This window comes from Rosa chinensis, chromosome 2 (assembly GCF_002994745.2).
Source record: "Rosa chinensis cultivar Old Blush chromosome 2, RchiOBHm-V2, whole genome shotgun sequence".
NCBI lineage: Eukaryota > Viridiplantae > Streptophyta > Magnoliopsida > Rosales > Rosaceae > Rosa > Rosa chinensis.
This window is the reverse complement of record NC_037089.1, coordinates 56,492,391-56,519,035: the sequence shown is the minus strand read 5'-3', so window position 1 is coordinate 56,519,035 and position 26,645 is coordinate 56,492,391. Positions and strand designations below refer to the sequence as shown.

At 38.0% G+C, this 26,645-nt stretch overlaps 4 protein-coding genes across 8 annotated transcripts; 3 read left to right on the top strand and 1 right to left on the bottom strand.

The window, feature by feature from the left end:
• Positions 1–782: 782 nt before the first annotated feature.
• On the bottom strand, positions 783–3,635 carry LOC112187027 (putative AC transposase). Its single transcript, XM_040513478.1, has 4 exons — positions 3,558–3,635; positions 1,505–3,167; positions 937–1,422; positions 783–820 (listed from the first exon to the last, which is right to left on the bottom strand). The coding sequence occupies exons 1-4, from the start codon at positions 3,633–3,635 to the stop codon at positions 783–785; spliced, it is 2,265 nt and encodes a 754-aa protein (XP_040369412.1).
• Positions 3,636–4,410: 775 nt separating this feature from the next.
• On the top strand, positions 4,411–6,856 carry LOC112187026 (glyoxylate/hydroxypyruvate/pyruvate reductase 2KGR). The gene is made up of 2 exons (XM_024325643.2): positions 4,411–4,993; positions 6,149–6,856. The coding sequence occupies exons 1-2, from the start codon at positions 4,571–4,573 to the stop codon at positions 6,665–6,667; spliced, it is 942 nt and encodes a 313-aa protein (XP_024181411.1). The 5' UTR covers positions 4,411–4,570; the 3' UTR covers positions 6,668–6,856.
• Positions 6,857–16,363: 9,507 nt separating this feature from the next.
• On the top strand, positions 16,364–19,265 carry LOC112186645. Of its 5 annotated transcripts, XR_005805746.1 has the most exons (5): positions 16,364–16,464; positions 16,658–16,904; positions 16,982–17,876; positions 18,306–18,587; positions 18,851–19,265. XR_005805746.1 is itself a non-coding variant. In XM_024325142.2 (4 exons), exons 2-3 carry the CDS (start codon positions 16,681–16,683, stop codon positions 18,385–18,387), a joined length of 1,278 nt encoding a protein of 425 aa, XP_024180910.1. In that variant the 5' UTR covers positions 16,364–16,464; positions 16,658–16,680; the 3' UTR covers positions 18,388–18,417; positions 18,851–19,265. The 5 variants fall into 5 exon arrangements, 2 of the variants coding, with proteins under 2 accessions (XP_024180910.1, XP_040369749.1); XR_002930842.2 differs by having other exon boundaries at positions 16,658–17,876; XR_005805745.1 differs by having other exon boundaries at positions 16,658–17,876; positions 18,835–19,265.
• On the top strand, positions 18,531–25,774 carry LOC112184581 (glyoxylate/hydroxypyruvate/pyruvate reductase 2KGR). The gene is made up of 4 exons (XM_024322840.1): positions 18,531–18,587; positions 18,851–19,150; positions 25,360–25,413; positions 25,649–25,774. The coding sequence occupies exons 1-4, from the start codon at positions 18,531–18,533 to the stop codon at positions 25,772–25,774; spliced, it is 537 nt and encodes a 178-aa protein (XP_024178608.1).
• Positions 25,775–26,645: the final 871 nt, after the last annotated feature.

Here is a 26,645-nt window from a genome sequence, read left to right as displayed (position 1 = left end):
CCATATTGTCCATAAAAGCATGAAGGTTCACCTGCTTCTTGTTCAGAGCTTCCATTACGTCAGTAATCCACCTCTGCCATGGTTGTAGGCTTGTAGGACGTAGGCCTAAGGAGCTAAACAGCCAAAAACATGCAGTCGTCACTCACACAATTTGTAAACAAATGAATACATGATTCAATCTCATCCTTTTTATGTAGAAGAAAAAGAAAAGAAAAAAAACTATCCAAAAAAAAAATTTCTTCCATTTTTACATAATCATCAATTCAGCCAAGCATTAATCCTAGGCCTGGGCTCGGTGCAGATCGGGTCGGGTTGGGCCCAAAACCGAATCCGAACCGATTATTTGGGTAAGCCCAAAATGGAAACCGCAACCGCATTATTGGAATAGCAAACCGGATTTTCGGTTTCATTTTGTTGTCGGTGCGGTTTCGGTTTCAAACCGCAATGAAAAACATGCAACCTGATAACCAATTGCCTTGAAAACGAAGAGAAAAAATGGCAGAAATTCAACTAGAAGTCTAAAACATTCCACTTCCAGACCCATTCCACATTCACAAACCATTCAAATCAACAAAATGCAGAAATGGCAGTTCAACTGAAAACTAACTAGCTTGTCTAAGTCTAACAATAAACATTCTGCCATTTAACATTTAACATTACACATTCTGCCATTCTGAAAACTAACTAACTCCAAATTAACCAAATCTAAAATAAACCAACAAGCAAATGCCAAACGGCCCAAACTCATCCATCTTCTGCTCACTCCACTGCAGGCCTCCACTTCATTCCTCAGAGTCACTAAGAACACCAGAGCCTCTATCTATCAATCAAAGTCCAAACAAGTGCCAAGTTATCAAGTGAAAACAGAAAACTTAAATGAGCAGACAAAAACAGAAATTTGTGAAACATAAAACTATACAAGTTCAAAACCCTTACCAATTTCCAGTTTCTCCAACTCCTCATAGAGCTGCAACTCATCTTTGGTTGGTTCCTTGTATGCATCAAATCCCGCTCCCCTTAACCAATCACTCAAGCAAACCAATCCCTCAACCATACTAGGGGTTAGGGATGCTCTAAATGGGTCCACCACCCTCTTTCCAAGGCTAAATGCAGATTCGGACGCCACAGTTGAGGCAGGTACAGCAAACACATCTTTGGCGATTTGGGACAGAATGGGGTATCTTGGAGCATTCTCTTTCCACCAAGCCAAAATTTCAAATTTGGGGTTTGAAGGCTCTTCTGAAGCTTCCATTAGGTACTTGTCCAGCTCATTCTTTATCACCACAACATCTTTCTCCTGCCGCAGAAGCTTGAACTGATGCAAGTTTGCTGCATGACTATCCTCTTCACTTAGCTCCTCCTTACAATCGATCCTAGGCATTGTCACACTCCTAGAAGCTGCTGCTGCAGCAGGATCTTTGTCTACAACTCAAAAAAAAAATTAAAGCAGTGAAAAACGAAATCAAACAGATTCTGCGAAAATGAAAGTGATGAAGCTGATTACCTGCATAAAAATCAAACAGTGAGCTCAAAGTTTTCTTTACTTCATCGATCATCACTTGCACACCTTCTTCTCCCAGGTTGGCTTGTAGCTTTGGAAAGAAGAATTCAAGGTACAACAGCTTGTACCTTGGATCTAAAATTACAGCAATAAGCAGAATTTGGTTTAAATCTTGAAGCTGCAGCCAATACTTGTCAAACTTCTTTTTCATCGAGGTCCCAATGCAAACAAGAAGGTGATCATCACTAGCCATGCACTTATCAAGCTCACCAACAATTGTGCACATCCAAAGTAGAGGCTCATTAGAAGTTACATGCTTAGTGGCACTAAACTTCAAGGTTGCTTCGTAAAAAATCTTGAGAAATTTGACTAGTCTTGCTGCCTTTTCCCAATCTGCCATTCTGGGAGGGCCGTGTCGCTTGTTTCCACCCACTTTCTCTTGGAAGTAATTCTCAAATTGCTGATCTTCATCCTCAAGTCTCAAAAAAGCCTTCTTGTACTTGCATGCAAGATCCAACATAAAGTAAGTTGAATTCCATCGTGTGCAAACATCTAAAGGGACAATTCCTCCCTTGTGCTCAATCTTTTCTTCAGCTGCACACTTCCTAAACTTCTCTAATCTTGCTGGACTCAATCTAATGTACTTAACACAATTCCTAATGCCATCAATGGAGAAGTCAAGCTCATCCATTCCATCCCTCACAATAAGGTTCAAAATGTGGCAGCAGCACCTCAAATGTAAAAAACTACCTCCCAACACCAACTGATTCCAGTTTCCTATTTTCTCTTTCATGTAGTCTAAAGCCACCTGATTTGGACTTGCATTATCGACAACGATTGTAAAAACCTTATCAATCCCCCACTTAATCAAACAAGTTTCAACCAGCTTGCCTATTGTTTTACCCTTGTGATTTGGAATCACACAAAAGTTTAAAATCCTTTTGTGCAGCTTCCAACTAGCATCTATAAAATGACCGGTTAACACCATGTAATTAATGTTTTGGATACTTGTCCAAGTATCCGTCGTGAGTGAAAGTCTTTGCTGATTAACAGATATCCACCCTCTAATCCTCTCCCTCTCAGCCTCATAAAGCTTCAAAATATCTCTAGCTATTGTTCTCCTAGAAGGTGACTTAAATAGAGGTTGAGTCACCTTCATGAACTCTTTAAACCCTTCATTCTCAACAAAAGAAAATGGCAGTTCATCACGAACCACCATTTTCGCACAAGCTAGCTTAGAAGTGGTCTTATCATAAGCCACAGAAATTAATTTACCTCCACTCTCAGCCGAATCGAAAGTCAGGAACTTCTGCTTCTTATTCGGGACATAAATCGGGGACTTCCTACACTGAAACATTACGTGTGTCCTCATTGCTGATGTGCCATTGCTTCTGGAGCAGCTTGCATAGGTTTGGGGGCAGTACTTGCACTTTGAACGCGCTGGCTTCACCCAACTCCCATCCGGATTCTTCATTTTCTCGAAATGTTGCCACACAATTGAAGAGTTCTTTCTTTTGCTTGTTCCATCGTCATCTTCAGGAAGTGGTGGAAGTGGTGGAAGCGATTGTGGTACTGGAGTAGGACTTGGTGAGTTGGTCGTCCCAATGCTAGAATCTACGGTTGCAGTTGGGGTTGAGATCGGAGTTGAAGATATCTCTTCCATAATCTGCTTGATAAACACTATCACAGAATCACAGCTATTAAAATTCAACAATATAATCGATGAAAGCAAGCTATGTTTCAACATTTTGTTTTGTTCAGAAAGACTACTATAAATAAACACAATTCCAATGAAAGACTACTATAAATAAACGCAATTCCAACAAAATAAAAAACTTACATCTGACTTAATAGTCAAGTTGTACTCAAATGAAGTCAAGTTGTACTCAAATAAATCAAACAAAGGCATTTCTCCAACAGATAATCGATGATTAAACGCAATTCCAAACAATGAAACAATCATACCCCAACAGATCAGAGTTTGACGAACACTATCTCAAACAATCAAGCTAAGCCCAAAAGATATTATCGATTCAAGGAAAGCCCAAGAGATTACCGATTCAAGGAAAGCCACGACGACTTTGCGAGCATCGGGAGTGGAGCTCCAGTCGAGGGAGACTGTAATGGCTTTCATTAAAACAAGAGAATCATCAATGGAAAGAAAGCAGAACAAGCATCAATCCCAGAGAGAGAGAGAGAGAGAGAGAGAGAGAGAGAGAGAGAGAGAGAGAGAGAGAGAGAGATTCAGTGAGATGGCATACCTGGCCGGTTGGCCCTGTTTTAGTGTTTTAGATGCTTCGACTGGCAACAGAAGAAGAAAGAGGCGGAACCGAGCACGGCGGCCGACGCCTCACGGTGAGAACCGTCACCCTCTGACAGATCGAAGACGATGAAGGAGGTGTGCGCCCGTCTGAGACTGAGAGATTGAGAGAGAGCGAAATGAGGTGTGCGGCCAAGAACTTGAAAACACTCAAAAAGACCCCGACTCGGGCTTTAGGGTTAGGTTTTCTCCGGAATAATATAAAAAATTAAGAAAATATATATATATAAAATAAATCGGGTCGGGCGGCTTAATCCGGGCGGTTCGTGATCAGAAACCGAGCCCGCACCGGAGCATACCGGGTCGGTGCGGTTTTAGAGTAAAACGACGTCGTTTTGCACTTGATTCGGTTACCGACCCGTTTTATTCGGGTCGGGTCGGGTGGCTTAATCCGGGCGGTTCGTGATCCGAAACCGAGCCCGCACCGGAGCATACCGGGTCGGTGCGGTTTTAGAGTAAAACAACGTCGTTTTGCACTTGATTCGGTTACCGACCCGTTTTATTCGGGTCGGGTCGGGCGGTAACCGAATTTCCTGGTTTATGCCCACTCCTAATTAATCCTATAAACTCCCAACATTTCTTCTGTTTTCTCTGACCACCACAAAACACACTCAACATTTTCAGTCAGAGTCCCTGCCGCTTCATAATCCTATAAACTCCGCCTTTTCACAAATCACAGCTTCTCCAAACCTTTTGGGAGGCGCTAAACCCCAAAAGCAACCCAAACCCAGATTTCAAATCCCCCAACAATGGAGTCCATAGGTGTTCTCATGCCAATCCCAATGTCCCCCTACTTAGAACAAGAGCTCGAGAAGCGCTTCAACCTGTTGAAGCTCTGGACCGTCCCCCACAAGGCCCAGTTCATCAAGGACCACGCCACCTCCATCCGCGCCATCATCGGCAACGCCTCCGCCGGAGCCGACGCCGAGCTGATCGACTCTCTGCCCAAGTTGGAGATAGTCGCTAGCTTCAGCGTTGGAATCGACAAGGTCGATTTGAAGTATTGCAAGGAAAAGGGTGTGAGGGTCACTAACACCCCCGACGTTTTGACCGATGACGTGGCCGACATTGCTATTGGGTTGTCGCTAGCCGTGATGCGGCGGCTGTCCGAGAGTGACCGGTATGTCAGGAGTGGGCTGTGGAAGAAGGGTGGCTACAAATTGACCACAAAGGTTGCATTTTTTTCTTTCTTTCACTTCATTGGTTGTTGTTGGATTTGAATTCATTTGGATTGTTTAGTTTGCTTATTCTGCTTGTTGGTTGTGCTTCTAAGCAATTGTTGAAGCCAACTATTGTCAGTATGCTGTTTGGTTGTTGGGTTTATTGGACTACCCAGTTAATGACTGTGGTGAAAAAGTTTTACCAATTGTTGACACAAAAAAGACAATTATAAGAAACTTGCAGTTGAAATCATTTGTCGGGGGCAAGAATAGTGCTTATGCAAATTAGTGATTGGTCAAGGACTCAAGGTTGCTCACTGAAGATGTCTCCATTGCTATTATCATTATGTGTGTTATTAGGCTATTCATTTTCTTCCGGAAACTTTTATTGGTCTGATGTTAGGATGAAATCAACCCAGCAAGATATATCAATTATCAAGGGTAATTGGCGTTGGTTGATATTATGATATAGTGATGTATAACACTATAATGTACATTTGATTTGTGAAGAAATCTTGGTCTGATTGTGCGATGAAAAAGAGAATGCAAAGTAATTTCAGTCTTGTCCAAGTTTTTGAAATTACATGGTAGGCTTGGTGCTTGTTTCTCTGTCTTCTGTGCAAATGTAAACTGATATTGGTTGAACTGGACATTTCTCTAATTATTGTACTCTTCTGTGAGCTGTTTTGTGTCATTGCTACTGTTGTGGAGTTTTTACTGCTCAATCGTTTGTGTAATTGCTTCTGCACTTCTACCTTTCATGTAGAAAAATGCTGCACAGTTGGATTTTGGACCTTTGGAGCTTTTCTTTTAGCTGCTTTTGTGCTATATAGCCATGTCAAGCAAATGGAACCATAAGATGGAAGATCTTTTAAGATTAATATTTCTAGATGCCGGTTGTTAGGGTATTTTGGTTGTAATATATTTCTGATAGATACTAGTGTGATATATTGATAGTTTCCAATTACTAGCCTTTGATTATGCCTACCAGTTGAATATTTTCTAGAAGAACATTTTAAATTGGACATAGTTGTAGTTCTAATATGAAATGTCAAGTTCATCAATTGACAGAAAAAATAAAAAACAGTTTTCCTCTTTTTTCTTTACCGTTTTGTCTTCCTAATACACATTGTTTCCCCTTTTGTAATAGTTTTTCTTTCATGTCAGTTCACTGGAAAAATAGTTGGTATCCTTGGTTTGGGAAGAATCGGCAAAGCAGTTGCCAAGAGAGCTGAGGCTTTTAGCTGCCCCATTGCCTACTTTTCCAGAACAGAAAAACCAGAACTGAAGTACAAGTATTATCCTACTGTTGTGGAATTGGCCTCTAACTGTGATGTTCTAGTTGTTGCATGCCCACTTACTGAAGAAACCCGCCACATTATCAATCGTGAAGTCATTGATGCTTTGGGGCCAAAGGGTGTTCTCATTAACATTGGGAGGGGTCATCATGTTGATGAGCCTGAGTTGGTATCTGCACTGCTAGAAGGTCGATTAGGTGGAGCTGGCCTTGATGTGTATCAGAATGAACCAGAAGTACCAGAGCAGCTGTTTGGGATTGAAAATGTGGTGCTCCTGCCTCATGCAGGAAGTGACACTACAGAAACTTGCAATGCAATGGCTGACCTTGTTATTAGGAATCTTGAGGCTCACTTCTTGAACAAACCATTGCTAACACCTGTGGTTTAACAGTTTGAGCATTTGTATATGAAGTCCATTCGAGGCATCATCTTGATCTGGCACGGCTGTCTTCTTCAATAACTAGGATCATTGTTTCTGGATTGGCAAACTCATGTTGAAACAGCTGATTGATTCGAGTCCATTATTGTAATTATCTCATGGCATCTTAAAATACACAGTAGTTGGCTTCTTGGTATAGTGATTGGTTGCATTGCACCCACTCAACGATCTATTTCATCAAAAAACAAACTTATAATTTGATGAGCAAAGCAGCAAGAAATATATGACCATAATATATTGGACGGAAACCCATTCACATATTTTTGCTAAATATGAGAAGCAGCCACAAAATATTGCTCGTACTAGCTAGAACTATGGAGTCTCTGTTTTGGGTTAAGATTGCTTGGAGTGAAGGGTTTGAAGAAATAGTTTACAAGGTTGCAACCAACCTTTTCATATCCTATACAGTTGAGCTGTTCAGAAATTTTGTGGTATTGTTGACTCATAAAATATTGGTTGTACAATACAACCTCTCAACCTTTCCCTGGCATGTTTAGTTCTCTACTTTCTGCAATTGATATTTTCACTAAATCTTGGTTTCGGGCTCTTGGTCGTTGACAATGCAATTCTATAGCATTCAAAAGGCAAGGATGGTTTTAGTGAGAGAAGTTGTCTTTGTGATTTTGTCTTGCTGTATGAGGATTTGACATGATAGACCTGAATTTCTATCCATACACTGTGCCACTAAAAAGATTGTGTGCGTGTGTGTGTTTTTCTTTTCCCCTTAAATTTTTAGGTGTCGATAATGCTTCAAAGAAAGATACATGGTCACATGGAATAAACCTCGTTGCCTTTTACTTTTCCCACTTAAGAAGAAGCATGAGGAGACTAACCTGAAAAACCGTAGCTCTCTGTTTAAGTCAGGGGTGTTTGTAGGTGTTTCACATTGACTTCTAAGATTAACTCTATGAGTGTGTATTATGCCAATCATAATGGGGTTATTAGTTTTCACATGCACGGTAATTATCTTCTAGGTGAATAAGAACTTGTAACTTCCCAAAGATCTTCCTTGGCAAATAGAAACTTCCAAAAGATCTTGTGTTATAATCATATAATGTAATTGAGCATTAAGACCCCAATTACACAATAATATGCCCAACATAAGTGCTTCTTTAAGAGCACTAGTATAAATACATGTTTGTGTATGGATAACCCCCCCCCCCCCCCCCCCCCCCCAAAACATCACAAGTTGATTTACTGCAAGAAAAGATAAGCTAGCATTAGTATTGTGTTCCTGTCTCTTTCATTATACTTCTTCCACAATCCAAGTTTCTTCTATGGTGATGAAGAACAAGAGGCCTAGCCAGGGTCGCCAAAAGATTGTGATTGCCAGAATACCAAAGAGAAGTAACTTGCAAGTCACATTCTCGAAAAGGCTAGTGAGCTCTGCATCCTCTGTGGAGTTGAGATTGTGATCTTAGTCTGTTCTCCGGCTAACAAGCCATTCTCTTTCAGCTTCTTCAGACTAAGATCACAATCTCATGCTTATCTGGAGAACAGACTAAGATCAATGTCGTGGCTCATACTTTAGCTAGTTTTGCTTGTTCTTCTTCTAGTTCTTTATTTTGGGGCCTTGAGCCTCAAGCTTGTATTGTTGATGTACTTTCTAAGGAGTTTACCTCCTAATTAATTTGAGTTGTCATTTTCTCTCAAAAAAAAAAAAATCTATTAATAATATAATTTGATCCGTTCAAGGTGGGGCTCAATTGAATTTGCACCAAATGTATTGTTGCCATCATCATTCTTCATACATAAAAGGCTTATGTCCACTTGGTATGTTTTACTTGCTAATGCAATCAAACTTGCAATTTCCAATTTTACATATGAATGATTTTGTGCCCATTCAACAAATTGAACATTGCAAACAGGTCACCGTACTTGTCTCTGTTAGAGAACATAAAAGAAATAACTTGATGTCCTAGAAAGCTATCTCAGAAAATAAATCAAATGTTAATATAAACTGAATGATTGAGTAAACTAACTTGGTTGACTGGTGTTGGAATCCATTTTGATTTTCTCCTAGATCCACACTATATCTTCTCCAGTTTGCTTGATGGGACAAATCAGAATGAGAATATTACTGTGTTCTAGCAGGGACCAAAAGATGAAGGTTCCAGTTTTATAAACTGATTTTGGTGCAGTTGCATGACAGTTCCTTCCATCAAGGAACTGTCTAAATAATTGCTTGTCCTAATCCGTTTTGTCTTAATCATCATACTTTTGAATTTAATTCATAACAGATAGGTACTTACATATACATACATATTATTAACTCGATTAAGTTAATACACATATACATATACACATGTAAGTAAACCATATTGTGCTCTAATTTGAATTCAGAAAAGCTTGCTACTGGTGTCTGATATGAACAATATATATATAAGACTAGTTCACATATGTTATTGCTGATATTACAATCTCCCACTGAACTAGGATTATATAATATCCAAATTTCAGCAAGTCCTTTCCTTTAATGTGCACTTGAACTCAATTTACTATCTGCCTTCAAAATCCTGTCAATTAAGCTCCACCACATTGAATCATAAAAGAGTATAATGAATTGACAAATCATTAATCTTTTATAACCACAATATGGTAAACTGAATTACATGGATTACCACTAGTATGATCATGCTTGCCATATATATTAATCGATTTGCAAGTCTAAATGATCCTGATGGAATTAATTTGCTGCATGCTTGCTGATATAAAGTCAGCTATACTTAAATGTATATACACAATGAATTATGCAGTAATGCAGCTTTGAATAAAGTGATTTTATTCAAGATTATATGAATACTGAAATAATCAACTGTTTACAATACTAATTTACTGTATTACTTGATAGTTTCATAGCAGATTGGATTGTTAATTATGAAAACTACCTAAAACTCCCATATTTCCCACATGATCAATAAACACTGAGACTGGCAGTGCCTTGGTCAGTGGATCTGCAAGCTGTTCTCTTGTACCAATCTTTGTCACCTCTATCTCATTGTCTCTCACACTTTCTCTTACTGAGAAATATTTCACATCTATGTTCCTTGAACCAGATGTCCTTCTGTTGTTCTTAGAGAAAAATACAGCTGCTGCATTGTCACAGTATATAACCAATGGCCTTTCAATTGTGTCTACTACTTTCATTCTGGAAATGAAATTCCTTAACCACAAAGCATGGGCAGTTGCCTCATATATGGCAATATATTCTGCTTGAAAGGTGGAAGTAGCGGTCAGTGATTACTTACTGGTTTTCCATGAAACTGCTCCTCCTGCAAGCATGAAAATGTAGCCTGATGTTGATTTTAAATCATCCAAATCTTGCTTGTATGAGGCATCCGTATAACACTCTACTTTTAATTCTTGATCTTCCATCCTTCTGTACACCATCATGTGATCTCTAGTATTTTTCAAGTAGCTCAACACCTTTTTCCCTGCAATCCAATGCTCATGGCCAGCATTTGATTGATATCTAGACAACATATTCACTGCAAAGCTTATATCTGGCCTGGTACAAACTTGTGCATACATAAGACTTCCAACCAATTTGTACATACATGTGCATTTGCAAGCATAATTAGCTATAATGAGCCACGCTCATGGTACCACCAGGGGTACCAACGCCCACCATATGAGTGACTGGCGTAAAGATAGTTAGCCGGGTTACCGCCTGAGCCCCGGATCAACCCCAAAGCACCGCCGACGCGCCGCCACGCGCCGTGTCAAGATAGCATCAGAAGCTACTGAAACTGGGAACTGAAGCACATCAGTCCCACATCGAAAACAAAGAGAAGATCATCCTCTTCCTCACCTATAAAAGGTTCTCTCCTCTCTCCTCATTTATTACGCATTCAATACTTACTTGCTGTTATTCTGTCAACATAAATACATTGACTAACTTAGGCATCGGAGAGTTGAAGGCCGCCCAGCGCGGTCTCCCTCTGACGCCCGTTGTATTTCGTTTGACAGGTAACGGGAGCTACGTTAACAAGTGCAAGTATCGATCCGCCCATCGGATCAGCGTTAAACTAAGGTCCAACTACCGCTAGACTTTTAAACATTAACACAATTTTGCATAGGGTACATCCTCCATACTTTTCCTTTCTAACATATTTTGAGGACACTGCCCTTTGTGCAATTTATCACCTTTAGAAATAGGTGCACTCCCTGACCTGCATTTCTCCATCCCAAACCTCTGCATAATTTTATCTATGTAATTCTTTTGTGACAATCCCAACATGCATTGTTTTCTATTTCTGCTAATTTCTATTCCAAGCACATAGTGAGCTTCCCCCATATCTTTCATGTCAAAGTTTTTCATCAGAAATTCTTTTGTGGCTTTAAGCAAACCAACATTGCTGCTAGCTAACAGGATGTCATCTACATATAAAATTAAAAATATGAAATGACTCCCACTAACCTTGCAGTATACACATTCATCCAACTTGTTTTCTTCAAAACCAAAATTTGAAATCACAGCATCAAATTTTAAATACCATTGCCTGGATGCTTGCTTCAATCCATAAATTGACTTGTTAAGCTTGCAGACTTTTTTCTCATCTTTTATAAAGCCTTCTGGTTGAAGCATGTAGATATGCTCCTGCAAATCTCCATTCAGAAAAGCAGTTTTAACATCCATTTGATGCAATTCTAGGTCGAAATGTGCCACCAATGCCATTATCACTCTAAAGGCATCTTTGGTTGAGACTGGTGAAAAAGTCTCATTGTAGTCTATCCCTTCTTTCTGATTGTACCCTTTTGCCACAAATCTAGCCTTGTACCTCTCTATTTTGCCATTTGCATCTCTTTTGGTCTTGTAAACCCATTTGCATCCAATTGGCTTTAAATCTGCAGTTTTGTCAACTAGTGTCCAAACCCCATTTTGTGACATGCTTTTAAGTTCATCCTCCATAGAAAGCTTCCATTTGTGACTATTATCAGATTGCATAGCCTCTTTTAATGAGGTTGGATCATTTTCTTCCCCCAAATCAAAGTCAACTGCAGTCAAGAACAAGTGATAATCACTTGATATTGCAGATTTTCTTGCTCTTTCTGACCTCCTCAAAACTGGTTGTTCTTGAATGATTGGTTCTGGCATTTCTATATTTTCCCGGGGATGATCATCTTCAATAACTGGTTCTGCCTCATTGACTGCTTGAGTTTAATTTTCTATGATTGATTCTTGGAATACATCTGCTGCAAGAGATTACAGTATTTCTGGAAATATAAACCAGCTTTCCATGTGATGAAATTGTTGTCCCACATCATTATCCATAATCATATCTTCACTTTGATCAAACATTTCATCAAACAATGTTGCTCTTTGTGTCTCAAAAATTCTGTTATGCCATGTATGACAGTAAAACTTGAACCCCTTAGACTTTTCTGAATAACCAATGAAGTATGCACTGATTGATTTGGACTCAAGCTTGTCATTTTCTCCATTGTAAATTCTTGCTTCTGCCCTGCAACCCCAAACATGAAGATGGTTGAGGCTTGGTTTGTAACCACACCAATTTTCAAATGGAGTGTTGTTGACAGCCTTGCTTGGTGTTCTATTGGAGATATAGTTAGCTGTTTTCAAAGCCTCTCCCCACAAGAACCTTGGTAATCCTGATCTGCAGAACATGCTTCTAACCATGTTCATTAATGTTCTATTTCTTCTTTCAGATACACCATTCTGGTGTGGTGTATATGGGGTGGTATATTGAGCAACAATGCCGCATTGTTCTAGATATGCAGCAAAAGGTCCTTTATGTTGCCCTTTTTCTGAATATTTTCCATAGTACTCACCTCCTCGATCTGACCTTATGACTTTAATAAGTCTTGCTGTTTGTCTCTCTACTTTAGTTTTGAAGATTTTGAAAACATCAATCACTTGTGATTTTTCAGAAATTAAATACACAAAGCAATATCTTGAAAAATCATCAATGAAGGTCACAAAATATGAATTTCCACAAATGGTTTTGACAGGGAATGGACCACAAACATCTGTGTGAATTAATTCAAGCAAGGTTGCAGACCTTTTGGAACTGAAATTTCTTTGACTTGTCATTTTTCCTTTCAAACAGTCCACACAAGTTTCAAAATCACTAAAGTCTAATGCAGGTAAAATTTCTTGTTTCACTAATTTGTGAAGCCTTTGTTTTGAAACATGTCCTAGCCTTCTGTGCCAAAGAAAAGAAGATACATGCTGTTTGTGCTTTCTTTTAACACCAACAGTTTTTGAAATATTGAAAACTTGATGTTTTTCAAAAGCTGCATTTATGCAATTGACATTCCAGTAACCATCTATCAAAGTAGCATCACCAAAACAAGATGAATTTTCATAGAAATACATAGACCTATTATTGCTTGAAAAGCTGAAAGCATCATCCATTACAAATAGAGAACCAGATATTAGGTTTCTCTTTATTGAAGGAATACAATACACATTATCTAATACTAGTACATACTTATTCCTAAATACTAATTTGACACTTCCTACAGCTTGAACTGCCACCCTTTGGCCACTTGCAGTGCATACCCTTGTTTCATTCTTCTTTGGGATTGTTTGGCTTGATAATCCCTGCAAAGAATTAACAATATGTATGGGTGAACCAGTGTCAAACCACCATGAAGTTTTACTAACAGATGCATGAGACTCTAAAGCGAAAATTGATTTTAACAAAAAGTACCTTTCTTGTTCAGCCAATTTTTGAAACCCTCACAGTCCTTCTTGAAATGACCAGTTTTCTTGCAAAAGAAACATTTCATTGGACCATTTTTGCTGAGAGACTTGTTTTTGTTCAGATCAGTCTTCACACCAGATTTTGAAGAACTAGTCTTAAAGTTTTTGTTGCCAAAGTTTTTCTTAGACTTTGGCTTGGCAATGTAGTTGATGCTTACTACCTTTCCCCTTTTGATCACTTCATTTTCTTCCTGCACACAAATGGAAATCAGTTCATTAAGACTCCATTTTTCTTTCAGTGTGTTATAAAGGCTCTTGAGATGGCTATATTGATCAGGGAATGAATTCAGCAACATATGCACCAGAAAAGGATCATCAATGTTCATATTCAGGCCTTTCAGCTTTCCTGCAATGTCAATTCCTTTCATAATGTACTCTCTTATGCTTCCATGTCCATTGTATTTCATCCCAGTCAGTGCATTCATGAGTGTGATAATTTCAGCCTTGTCAGAGACCCTATACTTCTCAGCAATTGAATTGAAGTAGACTTTTGCAAACTCAGAATCTGGTATGCCTCCCTTGACTGCATCAGTCATACTCTTCTTAATGCAAATTAGTGCCATTCTGTTGTGCTTGTGCCATTGTTGATACCTGTCTCTTGCTTCCTTGGATGCTGTTGCAGGCAACTCAGCGGGTGGGTCTTCCTTAAGCACATGGTCAAAGTCCAGAATGCCCAGGTTGAGTTCTATATCTCCCTATCATTTCTTGAAGTTCAGTCCATTGAGCAATTCAATTTGATTGATGCTCATAGGAAAATGCATTGCTGGAATGAATTTTCAACTTAAATCAGTCATTCATATCTGTATTTGCATATATAATACAGTTCCAGTTTCACTTTATACCAGAAAATTTATATATATGCACATCCCAATGTTAATTCTCTTGAAAAACATTTAATGAATATCATATAAGCAGATGAATGTGCATGTATCATTTTCAAGAAATTGGTATCATTTGTGATACACATATCTTTAACGAAATGCATGAAGATCTGTAATCTGTCATATATGTTTGATAAGAAAATTTAGTTTCAGGATGTCTAACTGCTTTGGAAGTTAGATCTTATTCTAAATCTTCAAGTTTTCTTGATGATTCTTTCTGAGAAGTATGTCTAAGTATATATATGCCAGCTAATTTGTTAGTATTGTACACATATATATCAGATCATATGTAAAAGAATGCTCATTAATTTACTGCATACATCAATGTAAACATGGCTACTGTGGCAGCATTATGTATTATACTGAAATATGCTGATATGATCTTGAACTCATATGTATAATTATTAGAAGCACATATATATAGTTATAAATCAAGGAAATGACAGTAATAGTATTGCATTCAATATAAATATGATACAGAATAATCAACATGGTTTGATGAATTTCTGCAGTGCTATTGATATGCACGTAAATATTCATGAACAGCATTTCAAAATAATGTCCCGGATCATTTAACTTATCAAAAATTAAACAACATTGATTTAAATCTGAGTATAGATGCTCTGATACCAATTGTTGGAGAACATAAAAGAAATAACTTGATGTCCTAGAAAGCTATCTCAGAAAATAAATCAAATGTTAATATAAACTGAATGATTGAGTAAACTAACTTGGTTGACTGGTGTTGGAATCCATTTTGATCTTCTCCTAGATCCACACTATATCTTCTCCAGTTTGCTTGATGGGACAAATCAGAATGAGAATATTACTGTGTTCTAGCAGGGACCAAAAGATGAAGGTTCCAGTTTTATAAACTGATTTTGGTGCAGTTGCATGACAGTTCCTTCCATCAAGGAACTGTCTAAATAACTGCTTGTCCTAATCCGTTTTGTCTTAATCATCATACTTTTGGATTTAATTCATAACAGATAGGTACTTACATATACATACATATTATTAACTCTATTAAGTTAATACACATATACATATACACATGTAAGTAAACCATATTGTACTCTAATTTGAATTCAGAAAAGCTTGCTACTGGTGTCTGATATGAACAATATATATATAAGACTAGTTCACATATGTTATTGCTGATATTACAGTCTCTTCTAATTTATATATTGTAATATCCTGATGGGAGCTCTTTTCTCTTCTTCTTAGCTTTCTTTCTGGGTTATTGTGAAACAATCAAATATTTTCAATATAAAATATTATTATCATTATTTGCTATCGGTTTATCCCGGTTAGGCTCTATATATCTCGAATTAAAGCCATTGAGAAAACCCCGTACTAAGCGGAATTCCGATTGGGTTTTGGGTTTTTCACCTTAGGGAGGCACAATCCCTACTTAATTATCTGCTCGGATTCCACGAACCCCAATTAGTTTAGGGTCTTTCCCCCAAGGGAGACACAATCACTACTTAATTATCGAAAATGTTCACATGGTCACTTATTGACCAAGAAAATAATGTTCAACCACCCTTGGATGTAAATCCAAGGGCAGAGAGAATTATTATTAAGTTGAGGTGTTTTGTTTTCCACCTTTGGATGTAAATCTAAGGGTTGTTGAGCATAAATTCTTTGGTCAACAACTGACCAGGTGAACACCACTGACTTAATTATATCACGGGCCTAACTGGATTAAATTCATCAACACTTTTGACCATTTATGTCGTTCAGATCACATAAGAATCATCCACTGTCTTTAATTTTCTTTAAATAAACCATCATGATTTGAAAATTTCAAACTCTCATTGGACGAGACGTCGGCGCGAATAATTTTCAGAAGAAGAAATAATTATAATAGGATAAGAATGTGCAGATAAAATCTTTTTTTTTTTTGTGGGTAATTAAAGTTTTGTAAATATAAACACATCAGCCTGAAGGCCCATATTTACACCCATCCCATTGTCATTAAAGCTTTTCCGTCATTCTCCTGCATATATATATATATATATATATATATATATATATATTGTAGAGAATTGGGACTTCAGCCGCATCCCAAAAAGCAGCGCAAAACCTTCTTCGTCTCCACAAAACTTGCAGAGGACAACTGGTCAGTCCAGGTAACGATTAGACCCTTTAAAATTGCTTCTTATTTTGTTTTGCTTCTTATTCGTTGAGCCGTAATCGCCGTCGGAATTGGATTAAATTTGTGTTCTAATTCCTAGTTAGGGTTAGGGTTAGGGATTTGTTTCTTGGGTTTTTGTATGCGCATGGTTCATGGTTGTGATATTATTCTACTTGATTGTGTGATAGGTTGATTAGGGGTGACACTCAGCATGGGGGAGAAGGTCGAAAACTATTTGTACTTGCAATTTAAGGAACATCTTAGAAGGGTGAATCTTAACAAGCTCGAGGAGCAAAAGGAATCTCCTGAGTTTGAACTAGTGGCAGATTTTCTGGAGGAGAAACTCCCCTATGGAATGTGTGTTTTTTTGCAAGATTCGAATAAATTGTACATGGTTGGAGGAGAAAGGATTCGGAAGAATGAAACAGCTGGAAGGTATTGGTGGCAAGGATTACCCGTTGCTGCAAACGAATTAGACCCCTCTGGCCTCACTTGTGATGTTTTTGTGTTAGATTCCTCCAACGGAAAAATCTCTGCTGCTCCTGGTTTTCCAAAACCAAAAGGACCAAAGATCAATGCCAAAGCTTTGGCCACCATCGGTGACAAGGTATACGTGATGAGTTTTCGGCCATATTACTATCGAGGTACGCTTCCATCTCCGGCCTTTGAGTGCTATGATTCTGCAAAACAGTCATGGGAGGAGCTGCCTGTGCCTCCAAAATACTATCATTTGCGTTGTGCTTCTCCTACTCATGGGTTTCATTTTGTGCTGGGCCCAAAGATTTATTTGTGCACTCGTCATGGGTTCTTTTGTTACAACGTGGATCAGTCCCCACCTAAATGGGAATTCATAGTAGATGCAAAGTGGCATTATGATTGGGACACCTCATATGAAACAGAAGTGGAAATGGTAGACCACAAGATTGAGGACTCCTCACTGCCTCTGATACCGGCTTGGCCCTACCATTCTATATGTTTTGCAGAACCAGGAAAAGGGGGCCTCGCCGTTGGCTATACTGCCCAAGGATTAGTGGGTTACTTCTTTGCGCCTAATGGCGACCTACTGTATCAAGAGCCACTTAATCAGTTGAACAGCAACTCTAAGCTTCCCTCCCCCGATAACTATTTCTTTGGTGGAAAAGTTTGCTATGTAGGTGAAAACAAATTCTGTCTCATTCTATCCGGAGAAATTGATCAAACTTCATGGTCGTTGGCTATAGCAACTTTTGATGTGAAATGGAAAGCGGATGTTCACAATGGTGATGGAGGAGGCTTCTACCATGATCTTCCTCTGTGTTATCATCAGTTTGACAATATTAATTCGTCTTTTTCTAATGCTTGCAAATATGAGAACAACGAGTCTCCGAGGCTTTATGATTACTTCAATTTCCAGGATGCCTTCGTCATGTACGGTCACTCATCCCCCCCCCCCCCCCCCCTCTCGGATTTTAGTATATTAGCAACTGTTCTCATTGTGTCTAGTAGTTTCATGGTTTGATATGCATGATGTCCCATAAATAAAATAAAGTAAAGAAGGTGCATGGTTATTATGATAAAAAAGAGAGTCAGTGCTTGAAGATTTATTTTCAAATAGCAAACTGCTAGTTTGAGACCAACCCAAATGATTAGCAGGCAAATACAATTAGTAACTACCTATGTTGGTCCAGCTTTAGCAGCTTCAACTATTGGATTACATTTCTTGTTTTATTGCTTTCATCCTTTTCTTTACCAATGTATTATATGTTGGTTTTTGCTTTTATTCATCTCGGCTTTTGCATGCATTTGCACAGCTATGCAATTGTTCTGTCATTTTATTTTTTTGTTCATATCTCTCAGATCCTCCGAGCCTATGAGCCAGCGTCACCACAACCACAAGCGCAAGCGGAGTATGATGGGTGTAGGTTTTCAGTTGGTGTGAATTGTCTATGGTTGGGAGGGGTTAGATAAGGCGTGCACAGTCGATCGCTCTTGTTAATGTTGGATTTTATGTAGAAAATTACTCCACAGTTGGATTTTGGACCTTTGGAGCTTTTCTTTTAGCTGCTTTTGTGCTATATAGCCATGTCAAGCAAATGGAAGATGGAAAGTCTTGAAGATTACCATTTCTGGTTGCCCAAGGTGTGATTAGGGTATTTTGGTTGTAATATATTTCTGATAGATATTAGTGTGATTTATTGATTGTTTCCAATTACTATCCTTTGATTATGCCAGTTGAATATTGCTATAAGAACTTTTTAAATTGGACATAGTTGTAGCTTTAATATGAAATGTCAAGTTCATCAATTGACAGGAAAAAAAAACATTTTTTCTCTTTTTTCTTTTCCTATTTGTCTTCCTGATATAGATTAATTGTTTTCCCTTTTAGTTTTCTTTCATTTCAGTTCACTGGAAAAACAGTTGGTATCCTCGGTTTGGGAAGAATCAGCAAAGCAGTTGCCAAGAGAGCTGAGGCTTTTAGCTGTCCCATCGCCTACTTTTCCAGAACAGAAAAACCAGATTTGAAGTACAAGTATTATCCTACTGTTCTGGAATTGGCCTCATACTGTGTTGTTCTAGTTGTTGCATGCTCACTTACTGAAGAAACCCGCCACATCATCAGTCGTGAAGTCATTGATGCTTTGGGGCCAAAGGGTGTTCTCATTAACATTGGGAGGGGCCATCATGTTGATGAGCCTGAGTTGGTATCTGCACTGCTAGAAGGCTGATTAGGTGGAGCTGGCCTCGATGTGTGGCTGCTTGAGCTTGAAAATGTGGTGCTCTTGCCTTATGCAGGAAGTGACACTACAGAAAATTGCAATGCAATGGCTGACCTTGTTATCGGGAATCTTGAGGCTCACTTCTTGAACAAACCATTGTTGACACCTGTGATTTAACAGTTTGTGCATCCGTATATAATGTCCATTGCAGTAACTAAGATCATTGTTTCTGGATTGGGAAACTCGTGTCGCAATAGCTGATTGATACAAGTCCGGTCCATTATTGAAATTATCTCATCGCATCTAAATTATCTCATGGCATCTTCAAATACATATTTGGCTTCTTGGTTTAGTGATTGGTTACATTGCATCCACTCATCTATCTAATTCAAAGCAAACAAACTTTTAATTTGATGAGCAAAGCACCAAAGTAATGTATTTGACCATAATGTATTGGACGGAACATTCACATATTTGCTAATTATGAGAAGCCCACAAAGATTGCTCGCACTAGCTAGAAGTATGGAGTCTCTATTTTGGGTTAAGATTGCTTGGAGTGAAAGTTTTGAAGAAACGGTTTACAAGAATGTTGTTTGGGTCCCTAGAAATGGAGGAAAGGATTGATTTTTGGATAAAAATACGATTACACGAAGATTGCTGCTGTAAATGGAATTAGTTGTGGAACAAGAACAAAGAAAATTAGGGCTGTTATTCGGTTGGTTCGAATTAGTTATAGGTATTACTAACTTTAAAACCAGAGTTTTCGGTTTCAAAACTAAGCTATCAATTACCAATCAAAATTTTCAGTTTTTAATCATATCTATCAAATTCGGTATTTCAGTTTTTGGTATTAATTACCAACTTTAGAACAATTAATTCTTTATAATATAAATTAAAATGAACAAAACTATGTTTTTCAATTTTATAATCGTAAACTTTGTATTCATCTACTAAGAACATGAGCATCTTTAGCAATGCTAGCCATTTTTGAGTCAAATTTTAGCCAAAGTAGCCAAACATTTTGGCTAGCCACTTTAGAAATATGTCTGCATCAGTGCTATCTATTTTAGCTAGTTTTGAATTTATATTATTTTTTAAATGAATATTAAATAGTTTAAATGTATTTATAAATTACATAAAATAACTTAAAATGAATGTTTTAAATTATAGAGAGCCTCATCCCGCTCTCTATATTTAGAAGCGAGATACCTAAAAGTTATAATAGAGAGCCACTCAGGAGTCTGGTATAGCTGCTAAAATATATAAAAAGCTAAACATTCTCTCCAAAATAGCTAAGGAGCCACAATAGAAAGTCTGCTAAAGATGCTCTAATTATAGCTTTCTTTTATATATATGACATCAAGTTTTAGCCATTTTCAATAAAGAAAAAATGCACGAACAGTGTCTGGACACTTTGGGAACTGTCAAAGTGATATCTGAACTTTAAAACTTATCAATGTGATACCTGGACTTATATTTTCTTGTCAATGTAGTACCTGTGTCAACTTTCCGCCACAGCAATGTCAACTTGATCACGTGTGACGCACATGAGGCCGAATATGGGGGAAAAAAAGACATTTTCACTCCATCAAACTCTAAATGAATAAACTCAAAATTGCAAATAAAAATTGAATAAATTATTATACTGAAAATAAAAGTTGAATAGCAAAACTGCCAGCGATGATCCCCCCTCCTCCGCCCCCACAGCCTCAGCGTCTTCCTCCTTCGCTGCCGCACGTCAGTAATAACAACAACAACAACCGCCGCCGGCTTGTCGTTGTCCTCCTCCACCTGCGACCAAATTAATCATCTACTAATACAACACTTACAATCACTATATCATCTACTACACCTCGCATCACAACTCAGACTCACCTCTTCCTATCTTCACTTTACTTTGGCTCTCTCCTCTCTTCAATCTCATCTCCGACATAATCGTATCTATCACCTCCATATATGCGTTTTCTGTCCATTTCTGAGCTCGGATTCAAGTTTCAGTTTCCTCTGCTTTAATTACCAGTCGTGTTTTTTTTTTTTCATTCATTTATGTTTTTTGGGTTTTTGTTTGAACTTAAACAACCCTTTTGGGACTGATTTCTGATTTTTGCTCAATAAAGCCTTGAAATTTGAGTTAAAGATTCATGCTTCCTGGGGTTCATGTAGGAATATTTTCCCAGGCCATGAGTCAAAGATTCAACCCTTTTGTTGCCACTGGTGCCTACATCCGAAATACTCAATTTCAAAATATCTTAAACCACTTCAAGCTCAACCTTTGCTACGGAACTATGTGCATACGCAGAAAAATCAATGTCATCATCATCAATCAATTGAAATCCTTGTCAGTCTGATCCTCCAACTCAAACTAAGAATTGGCCATCTAACACCCTTAACCCTCCAAATCAACCCCCATACTCAATCACTCCAACCCTCAATTTGATTCCCACCACAAATTCAATTTGATTCCCACCACAAATTTTCAGTTACTCACCACAAAAACTCAAATAATTGAAATTCTCAGAAGTACTACCATTCAATAATCTGAAACCTAAATTCATTACACAAATAACAATAGAAAATCAGAAGACTAGGAGTTTAACTGGTGTCGCCACAACCTCTACGGTTCACTGTGGTGGCGGCGTCGATGGTGAGAGTGAAGTTGGAGGCCGAATCGATTATGGGTAATTGATGAAGAATGAGAGAGAAGAAGAAGAAATTTTTTTAAGGGACAATGATAAAAAAAATGTCATTTTAAAGTGTCTTATTATAATTTAGATAACACAAAATATCTTATGATAATAAAGGTCACCGCTTAACAACCTGCCACTAAAATTAAGCGTAATTACCAAAGCTGCCACTGACAGCTCTCTCTCGTAGTCCGTCTGCACCCTTATAGATTCGGACTTGACCCTTACCAAAATACCAGAACGGCACGTAGGGCGGCTCCCGGAGCTTAATGGGCTTCTGCTTCGGGGTCTCGGTGTAGCTGTACTTGAACTCAAACGGCGTGCCGTCGATGACGTACGAAAGCCCACTGTCACCGACAGAGATGTTGGCTTTCCGGTGGATTTTCGAATTCTCTGGAAATACTTGAGAGCTTCGTGGGTTTGATGACTCGGCGAAACGTCGGGTGCGAGCTAGGGTTAGGGTTCTTGGAATACTTGGATTTTCTGCCAGGAATTGAAGGGCTTGAGGGAGAAGAAGGCATGCCTAAGGATTTGAATGTTGTTTCGGCGGCGGAGGAGTTGGCGGCGATGGTGGTGATTCTGATGGTGGAGTCGAAGTGGCTCTTGTGGCGAACGTTGTCCTTGATTTTTTACTGGGCGCGACATCGCTGGTTGAATGAAGACACTTTGACATACTTGTCGCTGCATTTTGCATTGCTACTTGCATAAAAATCTCATGGAGTCTCTCACCTTTACTTCTGGTCTATGCATTATGTATCTTTACGAGCGTACTTCCTCCAAAGATGGTACCACAATATGCAGGTATGAACTGAAAATGGCAATGTGGTTATATTCATATCAGTGGTGGAACCAGGATCCAAAACCTGTCTAGCCTAATTAGCAATCAGTTAAATTAGACTAATTTCTCTATAATATATATATATATATATATATATATATATATATATTTGGTACAATGATGATAGCTCACAGCTTTCTGTACAATGTCGATAGCCCATAAGAAACCAAGCAGTATCAGCAGAGGTATTAAGAGTAAGTAATTCATTCCATAATTCAAGAAGCTGTTTTTCCTTTTGAGGATACATGTATAAAAATGTCATGTACTAGCGATCAGCATTTTTAGGACTAGAGAAGCAAAAAAATGAATATAACGAGAATGTTCAAGAACAAGTAAAATACTATAATTTATTTCATTCCAAAGTAATATCAAGCCACCACATTGCCCATGCGCTGGAATACAACAAGCATTACCAAAAGGAAGCTTAGAAACTAGCTTATCTGAAGCATCCGTATCTAGTCTAGTATCCATTAAACATAAAACATCAAGAGCAACTAAAGAAGAGAGAAAAGTTACTTGAGGGAGAAAACCTGGCCGTGCACGGCAATTCCAACTTAGGATTGTCATTCTAAACTATTGAAAGAAGAAGGTTCTGCATTGGATTCTTTAACAGAGTCTCTGCCTCGTTTACAAGGACTTATGAAGAAAGATCCAAAATAAGGAGTCACATAATCTTGACTAGAGGTATGTAAATTTATGCTAGAATTGAATCCGGTAAAACAAGTACACCATAAGCCTAAGCTTGTAATATGCAGATTAACAAAATCAAGAACAAATACTCAAACAGAGAGCCAATAAAATTAATTGAGCAAAAGTAAAAGACAAACATGGCCTTCACGAACTCAAAGCTACAATAAAACATTAATTGATAATTATTCAAGCTGAAAGAGAGAGCACAGTGACCAATTGTATAGGTAAGAACTTGAACCCAACTCACCGTCATAAGTAAAACCCAATTGAAGGCAAGGGGGCATCTGCAATCCTCAAAGCCAAAGAGGTGCGAAGCCATCAAGGAGTAGAAATAACCTTAACCCAAATGGATATCGAAGAGATTCTCTGGACCAGTGCTGCGTCTGATTCCAAAAACCCCAATTTTCCGTTGTTGCCATGCCATATTGTCTTGGTCTCCTTCGCGAAAAAACTGATGATCGAGAGATTTATGATTTGGTTCTTCAAATTGATAATCTCTGAGATAGAATTGATTGAAATGCGGCCAAAGATCTTTCCATTTGATCACCAAAGCTACCAAGAATCCCTAAGTTTGTGGGTTCAAGTCGAGTAGCTCCAGTCTCCGGGTAGTTTTTTTTTCCTTTGGGTATAGGCTGAGAGAAAATATACATATACTTAGGGGTTTTGGGGTCAAATTCTTGTCTAGGCTGCAGCCCAGACAGCCTACCATGTAGTTCTGCCCCTGATTCATATATACAATGGTGCCAAAGGCCAAATCGAAACTCTTGTTATCAATGATCTTATGTATTCATTATGATCTTTACAGTTACAACTTCTATCTCAACAAGTCATAGTTGCTCACTTGGCTTGGTTTGCAACAAGATATGTCAAAGTCAAGTCATAATGACTTTGAGGCATTATGTTTAGTTTGGTCTCCAAGCAATTGTTTTTCCTTGGCTCATTGGTATCAAAATATATGTCTTATATGTGGCGGTACTCAGTTACTTACAATTAGCAAAGTATATATGATCATTTGAACTTTTAGTTGGCTGCATTTGCTAGTTGTTGCTTCTTGGAGATTACATGCAGATTCATCATTCCTGATTTGTAGATGAGAATGTTGCATTTATTTGTATAAAAACTGCAAACTTTGATAAATATATCGAAGGCCTTTTTTTACTTTGTGTGATTATTCTAAAGATGCAGATTTCACAAATCATTGAATAGTAGAAACTAGGTTCACTTTGGATTCTGGTTGAATGTTGTCTAATTTTGTAACAAAAGGCCCTAATGTTTCTGTTTTTGCATACTCTACCAATGGAAGATGACAGAAAGTAAAGAAATAGAAGATCAATAGCTCATCTGGCAAAGCATTGTCCAGAATCTAAAAAAGAGATTATTTGTGATAATGGTTGTTTTGGAGGTTTGCCATTTGCTCTCATGCATAGACAGAATGTTCTTTATAGCAAGGCCGAGGCCTCATTCAATTTTGGATCAAAACCATTTATAAAAAGTCCATATGAAATTCCTATCTCATTTCCTAAGAGAACACATGTTGGATTATGCCCTAGCATCAGAATTACAGGTTGGGAAGTTTCAAAGTTTAGCTATGGATTTCGTGCTATAAAGAAGATCAAAGTGGCTGATGAAAATCAAGGAGAATTGTCTGATGAAGATGATGACCTGTGTCCAGTTGAATGTGTTAGAGAATTTTATCTGATGAAGAGTTCTTCAAAATTCTTGATACGGCCAAAAAAAAAAAACAATTCTTTAGTTGTTGTAGATTTTTATCAGACCTTGTGTGGAAGCTGCAAGTACATAGAGCAAGGGTTTTCAAAGTTATGAAACAGGGCTGGTGAGAGGAAAAGTTGAAGCAATCTTCTTAAAGCACAATGTGAGTATGGCATGGCATGGATATAGTAATCTTATTTTATTTCCATCCAAAGTCGTTGAACTTTCTTTTAGCAGATCAATACATAATTCTAAAAGGGTATTTGCTGCAGGTAATTGATGAGAATGATGAACAATCCGAGGTTGCAGACTGGATTAAAATTAAGGTAACTTCCTCTAGTAATAACTCTCCTTAATCCTATATCCCGGAGAGCAATGATGCTGTGTAAGACTTCTGTTGAGGCCACTTGATCATAACTTGCACACCAAGCTTATAGCTTCATTTCTTTATGATCTACAATTATGGTTCTTCTGCATCAGTTGATATACTGATCAACTCTATATCTGTCTTTCTATTCCATACTGCTTGCTGTAAATTTAAGATGAAATGAAATGATGCAGACGGTCCCCCTCTTCCATTTCTATAAAGATGGTGTTCTCTTGGAAGCATTCCCAACTAGAGACGAGGAGAGGATCACTGTGGCAATTCGTAAATACACATCTCCTGCAACATCTGAATTGATTTGAGCTAATTTGGTTTTGCCTACAGACTTAAATATGTAAATTTACAGTGATCCCTAAACATATATATGATGATGATTGATGAGTTCTTTTGGACCAATTTGTATGATATAGTTCTTTGTGCAATCTGTATGATATAATTGATGTGTGTATGATATAATTGATGAGTGTTGGTTGTAATACTGCAAACATTATGTTCACACATGTAAGCAAAGAAAGCCTCATATTTCATGATTTGAACTGCGAGTAGTTCATTAAATCTGTGGTCTGAGCAATTAACATTAAATTAAAATCCACAAGAGAATGAGATAGCTGATAGAGTACATTTACTAGAATGACAAAGTAATCTTTACAATATCAAAATTTGGTAAGAAAACAAAAGAAGGGCTTTATGAGATATGGTCAGTGGCAGGCAATGTGACTTGGCGAGTGACTTAGTTAGTAACATGTGATTAATAGTGACTTGGCTACTGACAGTTACTTGGTGGTGACATGGTCAATTACTTAGTTAGTGACATGTGATTAACAGTGACTTGGCTATTAACTTGTGACTTGGCTACTAACAGTTACTTGTTCAGTGACACGGTCAGTTACTTAGTTAGTGACATGTGATTAACAGTGACTTGGCTACTGACAGTTACTTAGTTAGTGACATGGTCAGTTACTTAGTTAGTGACATGTGATTAATAGTGACTTGGCTATTAACTTGTGACTTGGCTATTGACAGTTACTTGGTCAGTGACATGTAAAGTGACACGGTTAGTTACTTAGTTAGTGACATGTGATTAACAATGACTTGGCTATTAACTTGTGACTTGGCTACTGACAGTTACTTAGTTAGTGACATGGTCAGTTACTTAGTTAGTGACATGTGATT